This window comes from Mustelus asterias, chromosome 7 (assembly GCF_964213995.1).
Source record: "Mustelus asterias chromosome 7, sMusAst1.hap1.1, whole genome shotgun sequence".
In the NCBI taxonomy this organism is placed as follows: domain Eukaryota; kingdom Metazoa; phylum Chordata; class Chondrichthyes; order Carcharhiniformes; family Triakidae; genus Mustelus; species Mustelus asterias.
The window spans coordinates 30,659,029-30,672,512 of record NC_135807.1 but is presented as its reverse complement, the minus strand read 5'-3'; the positions used below and the strand labels follow the sequence as shown (position 1 = coordinate 30,672,512).

Below are 13,484 nucleotides of genomic sequence, written 5' to 3'. Positions count from 1 at the left end.
TGAATTGTAAAGTTGGATAGGCTATTCAATCACACAGAGAGCATCACAATAGAATCCAAACATGTCCTCAAACATCAACTACACCCAATAAAGGTTACTTGTAGGGCAATCAATAACAGTAACATGGGCTGATACCCCCCTCTTTTAATGCAGTGAACAATAACAGAGCTTCTGCTATTGCCCCGGTTAACTGCCAACCCAGAGATTAAAAATTGCTCCTAGGATCTGTATGTAAGTGATCCATTGCCTAGTTCCATATAAACTTCTGCTCTGACAGATCCATTCCTGGTGGCATCACAACCATTCACACTGCATCAGTTGAAGGCATTGAATGGACTGCTAATCTGACATCAAACTACAAACTGGTTCCCTAGCCATTTGAGCAAAGCAAAATGTCTCCCTTCCTCTCCTCTAGAGATCAATGACTAACTCCCACTGGGTATATTACATGGGCATCTCACCCAAGTGACCAGTCTCCATGTGTTGACCTCAAGTAACTTAACAAACCAGGCTCGTGTACATTCAAGCTGCACCTTGGCTAATTATTACCCTTCCTTACGCAAGAACAAGAAGCTCAAAAGTAGTGCCTAATTAGTGCTCCAAATGAGGTCAACTAAATTGGCACATTTCAACTAATGTTTTTTGAAATGCACTAGTGGCAAAAAATTATATTTTGAATGTGAAAATTGACATCTGATAAATAGTTGACAAACTATTCTCTTAGATTGGATAAGAAAATAAAGTTTCTTTCTTTATAACAATGTTAATAAATCACGGAAATTACTTATGAAGTTAATCAGCAGATTTCTGTTATGAGCAGAATCTGCTTAAGCAGATCGGGGAGAGCCATGACATGGATGAGGAGAAAGTCAAAGAAGTCTACAATGAGCTGCATCTGCTGACGAGGGAGGACAAACAGCAGCTGTTCTAGGGTTGCCATGTGTGCAAGCGCAAGTTAAAAAATTAGTTAGACAGCACAGCCTGGACTTTTCCACTTGTAACATAACATTAACTTATTTACAATCAGAAAATGTCAGCCTACAATTTCTGACTTTGTTCATAAACCAGGGGGACGATTCTCCCAGTCCACTGCACCGCTTTAGCAGCGGAGCGGGCCTGGAGGCTCAATCGGAGGCTGTGTAGCGGGCTCCCCACTGGGGGCCATAGCCTGCACGTGTCTCCGGCCACCGGATTTCCAACGCTGTCAGCTCTGTGCCAAAAATCGGCACGGAGCAGAAAATATAATTTAAATCATGCTTTCAATCCAATTAGCGGGCCCAGGATTAAAGTCTCCGGACCCGCTAGAGTCACCCCCTCTCTCCCACACCCCGCCAGCAGTGTTTCACTCCAACGGGGTTTACAACAGCTCACCACTTGTGGGGAGCTGGCAGCCCAACCCCACTGAAGTGAAGGGGGGCCAAGTAGGCCCCCCAGGAGCTCGGGGGTAACGGGGGATGCCCTCTGGGCATTGCTAGCTTGGCAGTGCCAGCCTAGCCCCTCTGGCACTGCTCAAGGAGCAAAGTGGCACTGCCCAAGGGGGCACCTTGGCACTGCCCACCAGGCATCAGGCAATGACAAGAGGGTGGGACCCAATGGGCGTGGGGCCTATAGAGGGCGGGGCCTCTGGAGGAGATCATGGGGGTTGGAGGTCCCGCTGCCACTCTGCATCCGGCCATGATAGAGGGAGGGAGGCCAGCGATCAGGGCTGGCCATCGGGGTGAGGGGGGTGGGGGGGGCAGGGGGGTTGGTCAAGGCTGGCCCGGATACGGCCAGGAGGTCAACGATCGGGTGGTGGGTGGGGTTCACTCGGCCAGCGATAGGGGGTTGCTGTGCTGGTCAGCAATTGAGCTGGCCAGCGACCGGGGGGCCGGCATTGTGGGGCTACTGCGCATGCGCCGATCTCAGCGCTGACAGATCAGCACATGTGCAGTGGCCCGCTCAGCGCTATGCTGCCAGCCTCTGGGGTGGAAATAGGCCCCGCCCACTGATTTTTAATGAGATTCATGCTAGTGCAGTTTGAAGTGCACAGAGTGTGGGAGATTCATTTTGAAAATCACGCTGAAAAAACCAGCTGGATTTTTATGTGAATTTGACACAGGAAAAGGTTTTGGGAGAATCCCATCCCAGATGTCAGAAAGTTTCAAATACGGTCATGATCCCTATATTTTTTGACATATCCGGCACACAATACATTATTGTTAATTATTGATGGCATTAAGAAAATTCACAAACAATTTATCCTACTGTCGTGAAACCTGTTTCCAAACAAACAGTGAATGAGCAAAGAACTGACTCAGAATCACTGGTCAAATTGCACTTTTAGGTGAGAGATCATGTAGTGAATAAAAATTGTAAATCCATGCAGCAGTAAAACAAAAAACAATAAATGCTGTAAACTCAAAGTTAAGTTAGAAACTGATCTTGTTGGTCCATCAAGGCAAAGATGATGTTCAAACAAAAATAGAAATGCTGCTTGACCTGGGGGTGGGATTTTCCAGCTGTGCTCATCCCAAAACCGGAAAATCCTGCCCGAGGTCAACCGATCTTTGCGTGGTCTGACCCCGCACTCACTACAATTCCCGTGGCGGGCGGGATGGGAAAATTTCCCCCGGTAGGGCTCCGGTGGGTATGTAAGGCCATTCTGCACCCAGAAGGTTCTGTTGTAAATTGGACAGGATACCACAGACGACGGAGATTTAGAGTTGTTGGAAACTAATGGAAGTATGTGACAGATTGGTCAACTTCCCAGGAAGGAAGAAAAATTAAATGTTTCTTTGTTTGATTATTATAGTATTGAACAATGTTGTGAAAGAGAGATTTCTGCAGGCAGTTATTTTCAGTATGAAGTACTCATCGCATTGAGTTACCATCTCGAATCCCACAGGAAATATTCCTTAATATTTGGTGACGGAAAAGGTTTCATCTGGAAATTAATTCGCTGTGCCCTTCTACACATTAATTATCACTTGTGAGGTCAAAATTAAACACTATATAACAGATACTTAACCAAGGTCTTGTACAAGGTAAAAATGCATGCATTGTTTATTGTCTTATAAATACACTAGCACCCTTTTTATTTTGGTTATCTCTTCATCAATTGGTCATGAACCTTTAGAGATTTATGAACTTGATGTCTTCTCCCTAGTATTGCATAATGGAGTTGTTGATTAATCACAGCAATCTATCTTCATCAATTAATGTACAACAGATCTAGACATAATACAAGGAAAACTCCAGCTGAAAGAACTTTGGGAACAATAGATCCAAAATCGACTGTTCCACCCAAGCATGCTACACTTGGCACATATCATGTCTCCAAATATAAAAATGGTCATTTCTAAAAGAAACCTATTTAATTTACATTAATACTGTCTCCTGTCACCTTTACGCTATCAATTTTGGAGACTCAAACTGACATCAACTTCAAGGAATCAAAGGAAAAGTACTTATGTAGTGTCTTTCATGACCACCAGACATCTCAAGGTGCTTTATAGCCAAAAAGTACTTTTGAAGTGTAGTCACTGGTGTAATGCAAAAAACATAGTGGACAATTTTGCACACAGTAAACTCCCACAAATAGCAATATGATAATGACTGAAGGTTAAATATTACTCAGGACACCAGGGATAATTCCTTTCTTCAAAATAGTGGCATCGGATCTTTTACATTCAACAGAATGGCAGATGGGGCCTTGGATTAACATCTCATCCAAAAGACGGCATCTCCAAAAATGCAGCATACTCTCAGTACTGCTCTGGAATGTCAGCCTTGATTTTCATCCTCAAGTTGTGGGACTTGAACTTAGAATCCTCTGACTCAGTGATCCTCTCCCAAGCCCCAGATCAATAGTCAGGAAAACTGACAATAGATACAACTGTCTTGTCAGTGTTCCTTCATGATTAATACATGAAAAATAGAACATTACCTCCATCCACCTTCAGGTGGTGGAGATAATAAGGAAAGAAGTTAATTGAAGAAAATGGGCCTGTGCCGACTAAACCTAATTTTTCTGCAATGCAGACACACCTGAAAGAATTCTGAGCCAATTCCAAAGGTGCCTGCTGAATAGCATATTCCTGGTAACCCTTGCGCAAAGCCGATTCTTGGCCAATACTTTCCGGCTCAGCTGCTGGGGTTTCCTCAGCTGGGGTGGCCTCAACAGGAATAATCTTTGTGGCACCTAGAATATATAAACAGAATATTTCTTGGTCGCACAAGTTAACAAATTCAAGGTTTGATAAGAATTACATTTTATTGAGATATAAACATGAAGCATTCTTCCAGATAGACTGATCAACACCTAAAATTAAATGGGTCTGAGGTAGTAGAAACAAAGGTTATAATTTTAAATTTGAGAAGTGCTGCCAATGGAATTTGTGTAGGGGCTGGAAGGGGAGGGGGGCCGAGGGGGAAGAATAAGTTTGCACATTTGTCGGAGTCTTTTAAAACTCAGCCATTTCGTTACCATTCAACTTCCTGATTTCCTGTCCAATCAGCTGCAGCAAGCGCAGTTTGGACATGCCAGACTCGATCACAACTCTAGTGTTTAAATGTACAAGTTGAAGGAGTTGGAGCTGGCAGAAAAAGAACTGAAAAACCTATCACCTGCACACTCAAGTCAAAGTCTTGACATAGATCAAGTGTAACAATAACCCTAGTTAAAATCCCTGGAGAATCCCAAGATTATATGTTGTTCAGGACTGAAAAACAAACATTAGCCACTCCTGTTTCCTGTCACTCAGCAAACTTCATATCCACTCTGCTGCTGTCCCTTTAATTCCATGAATGTCAACTTTAGTTTCAATTCTATTCTGTTGCAATTCATCAAAATGCTTTTATAACAAATCGCTCACATTGCCCTTATCAACTACCACTGTTAACTCATGAAAAAGCTCAAGTTAATTAAACATGATTTGCCTTCAACAGAAAAGAGGGGGGGGAAGAGTGGAACATTTCTGCAACCACCATTAGAATAAAGCTTTCCTTGTTTGGATACAACATGGGTTAGCTCTGAAGCACTGTCAATTAGTAACAGTGACTGCATTTCAAGCTCATTCATTGAAGGTCAAGCACTTTGAGATGAAATGAGGTGCTAAATAAATGGAAGTCCATTACTACTCACCTGGAATAGCTTCATGTGCCGCAAGAACCACACTGATAATTGGCTTCTTTCCTCCTGCGTTTTGATCAGCATCCTTAAAAATCAAATTTTCGTTCCTTTGTAAACGTGGTCTTTTAGCTGCCCGCTCTCTTTCATCATCCAACTCTACTTCAGGATCCGTTTTGTCTAGAGAAAGAAATAGAGATCAATCGCAGCAGTGACACAGCATAATTTATCTCTAATCCAGCTCCAATCCGAATACAATTAATACTGACTGCAACTCAGAAATCAATTGGAACCATGGGTGACATTGAGTGCCTTCTCTCAATAGGTTTTCTCACCATGAAGAATGTGAATGGTATCCAATAATTTATTTATATACATGGTAATAATGTATGTAACCAGTTTTAGGACTTCAGAATCCTAAGCAATTGATAAGCAGCTGAGTTGAGTTAAGACAGTTATGCTGTTGGTATGGATGGGATATAGGTACAACAGACACCTGTTGGGCAGTTTGAGTACTAGCTGTGGTTATGTTGGTGCTGACTTACTGTATGAGACTGATGCTTGCCTTGGGTTTTGGATGTCAATGCCACTTTGCACTAACTCACTGTGTGCAGGTAAACAGCAGCAAGAGCTTGCATGTTGCATAAAGTTCACATTAGGTATTTTATAATATTAGTAATTTGCACCTGCAGCCAATTTTAAATATTCTGCACACTTGCAGTACTGTGCTCAGTAAAACAGCTAACAAGATCACAAAACAGATAAGGACGAGGGAAGCTGTTAAGATCACCTCAGTATAGCCACTAAGACAAAAGGCTATGTTCCCCCGTTTGCAGCTGACTCTTGAATGGCCAAGTTTTGCCTCCACTATTCTACCCAGCGAACCCTTCCAAATGTTGATGCCTTTTCCTGTAGATATGTTCTTCCTCACATTACTCTCAAACCTTACTTTTACCAGTTTTAACCTATATCCTTTGTTCTAACACCAGTACTCTGAATGAACTTTGTGAGATATGTATCTGGTTTGTGTAGCTGGCGTGGTTCTGGCATCTTCTTTCAAAAGTGTTAGATTTTGTGTGTAAGTTTTCAGCTTTAAAATAAGTATATAATCTGTCTTGTACCTAAAGAGTGGTTAGTATGTTAAATTCACCGCCACAGGGTGCAGCGAGGAAAACAGCAGAGATGCGTTCCAGGAGAAGATAGACATGTACAAGACAGAAATAAATAGGGTTACGCTGATAGGGTGTGAAGAAGAGGAATGGGAGGGGGGATGTGTAAATACTAGCATTGGCCAATTGGGTCAAATTGTCTGTTTCCATGCTATAAATTCAATTTAACTATATAATATTTGACGAGAGGTATATCTCAGCCAAGTCTGATCATTATCTTACTGAATTATCTCAATGACAAGACAGAGTACAGGAAAGAGATAGAGAATCTGGTGAACTGGTGCGATGACAATAATCTCTCCCTCACTATCAATCAAAATGAAGGAGATAGTCATCGACTTCAGGAAGTGTAATGGAAAACATGCCTCTGTCTACATAAATGGAGACGGAGTAGAAATGGTCAAGAGCTTCAAGTTTTTAGGTGTCCAGATCACCAATAACTTGTCCTGGTCCCCCCATGCCGACACTATAGTTAAGAAAGCCCATCAACACCTCTATTTTCTCAGAAGACTAAGGAAATTCGGCATGTCAGCCACGACTCTCACCAACCTTCACAGGTGCACCATAGAAAGCATTCTTTCTGGTTGTATCACAGCTTGGTATGGCTCCTGCTCTGCTCAAGACCGCAAAAAACTACAAAAGGTTATGAACATATCTCAATCTATCACGCAAACCAGCCTCCCATCCACTGACTCTGTTTACACTTCCCGCTGCCTCAAAAAAGCAGCCAGCATAATTAAGGACCCCATGCACCCTGGACATACTCTCTTCCACCTTCTTCCATTGGGAAAATGATACAAAAGTCTGAGGTCATGTTTCAACCGACTCAAAAACAGCTTTTTCCCTGCTGCTGTCAGACTTTTGAATGGACCTACCTCACACTAAGTTGATCTTTCTCTACACCCTAGCTATGAACTACATTTTGCACTCTCTCCTTTCCTTCTCTATGAATGGTGTGCTTTGTCTGTATAGCGCGCAAGAAACAATACTTTTCACTGTGTACTAATACATGCGACAATAATAAATCAAATCAAATCAAAAAAGTATCCACAAAACAGGACATTCAGAACATTGGGAATATACTTAAAGAGAATGGAACTTTGTCTGCCCAAAAACAGGTCAATTACCTCATCTCGTTCCAGCTGAAATCAGATCTCAATTGAGACCTGTTCAAAATTGGTTACCAGATCTATATAACTTTGCGTAATTTGTATTTTTACTAGTGGTACTTTGGAAATGACATGAATTATCTCATACTAAGTTGAATATTTCCACCAATCCAACAGAAATCCGTCGATATTATCTCAAAAAACGTATAGAAATGAAGGAACATTTACAACTGCCTGCCTTGCTTATCACAATTAAATTTCTTTGAGAGAGCCTTAAACAGATATTAGGCCCTAATTTACATATTTTAAATTCAACACCGTTTTAGGTGGCAGCTATAGCCTGATGCAATTTCAAGCCAGACTTGTCCTGTAAGCTGCCCTCTTAAACTGGGCCCCTTAGCACCCATTTCATACTTAGCATGCTGCACTATGAGGTCCAAAATATTAATCTCATGGATGTCATCCAAGGATTATATGAAATTGTGGAAACTTCTGTTCCACCCTCCAGGTAAGGTCACAGTCCACAAGGGACCATAAGCATCCCTTTCGGTTACAGAAAGAGGCAGCATGGTGACACAGTAGTTAGCACTGATGCCTCAGTGTCAAGAACCCAGGTTCAATCCCAGTCTCCGTGACTGTCTGTGTGGAGTTTGCACATTCGCCCCATGTCTGCGTGCGTTTCCTTCGGGTGCTCTGGTTTTCACCCCACAGTCCAAAGATGTGCAGGTCAAGTGGATTGGCCACACTGAATTACCCATTCGAGTCCAAAGATGTGCAAGGTTAGTTGGATTGGCCATGCTAAATTGCTCAGTAGTGTGCAAAGATATGTCGGTTAGGTGGATTAGCCTTGGCAAATGTGCAGGATCATGGGAATAGGACGGGAAAAGATGGCCTGAATAAGAAACTCTGTCAGAGAGTCAGTGCAGACTCGATGGGCCGAATGGCCGGCTTTTGTACTGTAGGGGTTCAATGATTCTATGAAGTGGTTATATAGCTTGAGGGGTACTGCTCCAAATCAAGCATGGGGATGGCAAGGAGGCAGCCCTCATAAATTATTACACCAGTACAAGAATTGAACCCACACTGTTGCCATCATTCTGCACCACATTCTAGACATCTAGCCAACTGAGCTAACCAATCCCCACACTGTCCTTCCTCCACACTCTATTTCCAACAAAACATATAAAGACAAATATTATCCAACGGAAAAGTAAAACTGCATCCCCAAAAGTGCAACATTAAACCCAGTGTGATGTTTAGTGATAAATAGGTATTACCATCTTCTGCTTCATCTTCTTCCCCATCGTCCTTCAGTACAACAAAGCAGCGATGTTTCTGCAGTTGTCTCCTGTTTGAGAATTTCCGGCTGCACTTTCTGCAGTCCAAGCTATCCAACTCCTCCAATTCCTCCTCTTCTTGGTCAAGTTTATTTTCTGCACTCAGGTTGCAACTGCCAGCATCTCCTGACTCCTCTGCTTCAGCGTAGAATTTTTTCTTTGAACCTTTGGGTCTTCCCCTCTTCCTCTTCACAGCTACTGTTCCTAAATTAAAATAGAGTTAGAAGGCAAACAAACATATCAGAAGTGTCCACATTCCCTTAGATTGTGGTTGACATTTCCATACTATAATGAACAAGGATGAAACACCAGAGATACACAGTTAAATGTAGCAGTCCCTGTTCCAACCTGGGGTAACAATTGGGAAGACAGTAGCCAATTGAGGTATGGAAGCGATCATTTCCCAAAAAGTTATGTCTTTTGAACCGATTTATTGCTTCACAGCTTTCATATAGTAGTAAAATCCGAAGGAGGCTATTCTACCCATTGAGCCTGAAGAGAAATTATAAATTATAAAGGAAAACATTTTAGGACCATTAGCACCAGATACTGTTGATATGACAACATGTTTTCAGTTTTAATCTAGTCACGACAAATATGGAAGTAAGACACCTTCATTCTCCAAAATTAGACTCAGTCCTCTCTTTAACCGGGTTTTAACTTTCTTAATGCTTGTAAAAGTCCTTCCATTTCTGTTACTTGCTAAATGTTTTTCCATTTTCCCCTTTAGCTCTTAGAACCATAGAAACATTACAGTGCAGAAAGAGGCCATTCAGCCCATCGGGTCTTCGCCGGTCATTCCTCATGATCATGGTCTTCTGTTAAAATTATGGGCGTTTTGTTTTACGATGAAAGGTTGGGCAGACCAGGCTTGTATCTACTGGAGTCTAGAAAAGTAAGAGGTGAGGTGGCTTGATTGAAACCTTGATCCTGAGGGTTCTTCACAGAGTGGATGTGGAGAGGTTGTTTTCTCTTGTGAGAGAAGGCTTCTGGACTCATTGGCCTTGATTCTCTGGAACAAAAACTAAGTGCTGCCACCCAGTGGGAAAACGGGAGTGTTTCCCGCTGGCACTGGCAACGCTTGCTGGATTGGATTCAACTACCTTCTGTTGGGCAAAAAATTCCCAACAGGAAACACGCTGGCCAGTCCGGCTTCACGGAGATCAGGGTGCCATTTTTAAATTTAAAATCTCAGAGATTGAAAGACGTGCTGATGAAGTGTATTGGCCATGCTAAATTCTCCCTCAGTACCCGAACAGGCGCCAGAGTGTGGCGACTAGGGGACTTTCACAGTAACTTCATTGCAGTGTTAATGTAAGCCTATTTGTGACACTATTAAATAAGTAAAAATAAATAAAGGAAATAACACCTCCCCCCACCCCCTCCACACCAATGGTAAGATGCTGTTTCAGAGAGGTGGTGCAGACTCGATGGGCCAAATGGCCTCCTTCTGCACTGTAGGGATTCTATGGTCACAGCCTGCCAATCTGAGAATGATGCATTTAATCTTACTCTGTTTTCTGTCAATTAACCAGTTCCCAATCCATGCCGCTATATTTCCCCCAATCCTATGTCCTCTAATTTTGCATGTGTGGCAGCTTAGCAAAAGCCTTCTGAAAATTCAGATACACCACATCCATTGGATCCTCCTTTTCTATTCTGATAGTTACATTTCTCAAAAGCCTCCAACAGGTTTGTCAAACATGATTTCCCTTTCACAAAATCCATCTTGACTGTCCTCAATCATTATTTTCTAAGTGTCTGACCATCATATTCTTTATAATATAGCTAGCATTTTTGCTACTACTGATGTCAGGCTAGCAGGTCTGTGGTTCCCCGCTTTCTCGCTTCCTTTCTTAAGTAATGGGGTTACAATGCTACCTCCCGAACTGCAGGATCCGCTCCAGAATCTATTGAATTTTTGAAGGTGACCACCAACATGTGCACTTTCTGTACAGCAGCATCTTCAAAACTCTGGCATGTAAAGCATCAGAACCAGGGGATTTATTTAATGTTTTAAAGTTTATTTACTTGTTACAAGTAGTCTTATATTCACACTGCAATGAAGTTACTGTGAAAATCCCCTAGTCACCACATTCCGGCGCCTGTTTGGATACACAGAGGGAGAATTTAGCATGGCCAATTCACCTAACCTGCACATCTTTGGACTGTGGGAGGAAACCGGAGCACCCGGAGGAAACCCACGCAGACACAGGGAGAACATGCAAACTCCACACAGACAGTGACCCAAGTCGGGAATTGAACCCGGGTCCCCGGCGCTATGAGGCAGCAGTGCTAACCACTGTGCCACCGTTTATCAACTTTCAGTCCCATTAATTTCTTAGTATTACTTTTTTTAAATTAATTCTAATTTCTTTCAATTCCTCATTCTTGCTAGACCAATAGTTCTGCACCATTCCTGGAAGATTGTATTTGTATCTTCTTCCAGGAAGACAGACGCAAATTATTTGCTTAATTTTTTTTATTCGTGGGACATGGGCATCACTGGCTGGCCAACATTTATTGCTCATTCCTGGTTGCCCTAGTTTTGAGAGGCAACCACATTACTGTGGCTCTGGAGTCACATGTAAGCCAGACCAGGTAAGGATGGCAGACTTCCTTCCCTAAAGGACATTAGTGAACCAGGTGGGGTTTTCCGACAATCGACAATGGTTTCATGGTTATTAGTAGATTCTTAATTCCACATATTTTTTATTGAATTCAAATTCCACCTCCTGCCGTGATGGGTTTCAAACTCTGCCACTTCCTGATTTCGCATTATAAACATTGTCTCCGCTTGTTTTTTTTAAATGCACCCAATGGCCTCTCTCATACCATCCATCCAACCATGCCCCTCGACCCAATGTTATAGCTTACAACTCATATGCCAACTTAATGCCAACTCATGTCAAACCATGCTCCTCTCATCCACCACCCTTTACACCCTCCATCCACCATGGGCAGACCTAAGGATCATACTGAAATTAAACTGGCTTATTATGAAGTTCTAAGTATCTATTTATTACAGACTTCATTTATAAAGCTTCTGATAAAATTAATTTCAATATATTTAAAGTCCCTCCAGAGTATGCAATCCCTTATTAAAAAAATTGTATTCATAGCTCCACAATGATGACATATATATGTTACAATCTTGGAGCCGTCAACAAAACTGAACTTACTATGTTGTGATGGTATGTTGTGGAAGCAGTCAGGCATGACAGCACTTGGGGCTATATGACAGACATTCATTGTAAGTACACGTATCAATTCTTTCAATACAAAGACGGAGGGGATTGTTTTCACAAACTTTAGAGGGTGGGGAATTTAAATACGAAAATGGGATTTGTTTGAACTCAACCAGACATGTTCTTATGCTGACAATAGACTCTTAAATTTGCTGCTTTCCTCAGAGCTTGGTCACAAAGAATGGAGGAGATTCCCAAGAGGAAATCTGTTTGTAATATATATAAATGATTTGGAGGAAAATGTAACTGGTTTGATTAGTAAGTTTGCAGACAACACAAAGATTGACGGATTAGCGGATAGTGATGAGGACCGTCAGAGGATATACAGCAGGATATAGATCGGTTGGAGACTTGGGCGGAGAGATGGCAGATGAAGTTTAATCCGGACAAATGTGAGGTAATGCATTTTGGAAGGTCTAATACAGATGGGAAATATACAGTAAATGGCAGAACCATTAAGAGTATTGATAGGCAGAGGGATCTGGGTGTACAGGCACACAGATCACTGGAAGTGGTAACGCAGGTGGAGTAGTCAAGAAGGCATACGGCATGCTTGCCTTCATCAGCCGAGGCATCGAGTTTAAAAATTGGCAAGTCATGTTGCAGCTTTATAGAACCTTAGTTAGGCCGCACTTGGAAGTGTTCAATTCTGGTCGCCACACTACCAGAAGGATGTGGAGGCTTTGGAGAGGGTATAGGAAAGATTTACCAGGCTGTTGCCTGGTATGAAGGACATTAGGTATGAGAGGTTGGAGAAACTTGGTTTGTTCTCACTGGAATGACGGATGTTGAGGGGCGATCTGATAGAAATCTACAAGATTATGAGGGGCATGGACAGAGTGGATAATCAGAAGCTTTTTCCCAGGGTGGAACAGTCAATTACTAGGGGGCACAGGTTTAAGGTGTGGGGAGCAAGGTTTAATTAAAGGAGATCTACGAGGCATGTTGTTTACCCAGAGGCGGTGGGTACCTGGAACTCGCTGCCGGGGGAGGCGGTGGAAGCAGATACGATAGTGACTTTTAAAGGGCATCTTGACAAATACATGAATAGGATGGGAATAGAGGGATATGGTCCCCGGAAGAGTAGGGAGTTTTAGTTCAGTCAGGTAGCATGGTTGGTGCAGGCTTGGAGGGCCGAAGGGCCTGTTCCTGTGCTGTAATTTTCTCTGATCTTTCGGACAGTGGAAGCATTTTAGCAATGTCCTCAAAGCATCTCTGAAGAGGTCATGGGAGAGCTTGGGGAGTCTGTGACCGACCAAACTAGAGAGAAGAATTAATTGGGAAATGTATTGAACACTGAGATTTTGTCAAGAACATACCAAAAAAGTCAAAGGGAGCACACAAACCTTCAGACAACCCATTTACACAACAGTTTGGACACCACCACGTCACAACTTATCTCAGAACCCAACAAACCAAAGTAGAAGCAAGTCAAATGAAGAATATACGGCACATTTACATTCATCATGAACTCAAGCTACTTGAGAATTTTATTTTGCTGTACAATGATGTGG

At 42.4% G+C, this 13,484-nt stretch overlaps 1 protein-coding gene across 7 annotated transcripts in view; it reads right to left on the bottom strand.

The window, feature by feature from the left end:
• zfat (zinc finger and AT hook domain containing) overlaps positions 1-13,484 on the bottom strand; it is a 113,263-nt gene that overhangs the window by 72,907 nt on the left and 26,872 nt on the right. For all 7 annotated transcript variants that reach the window (XR_013498298.1, XM_078215799.1, XM_078215801.1 and 4 more), the window contains exons 3-5: positions 8,663-8,926; positions 5,123-5,287; positions 4,027-4,180 (exon numbers count right to left, since the gene is read on the bottom strand). Coding sequence is in view for 6 of the 7 variants with exons in the window: in XM_078215799.1 (XP_078071925.1) it covers positions 4,027-4,180; positions 5,123-5,287; positions 8,663-8,926 (583 nt within the window). In the remaining variant the exon portion in view is untranslated. The remainder of the gene's footprint in view (positions 1-4,026; positions 4,181-5,122; positions 5,288-8,662; positions 8,927-13,484) is intronic.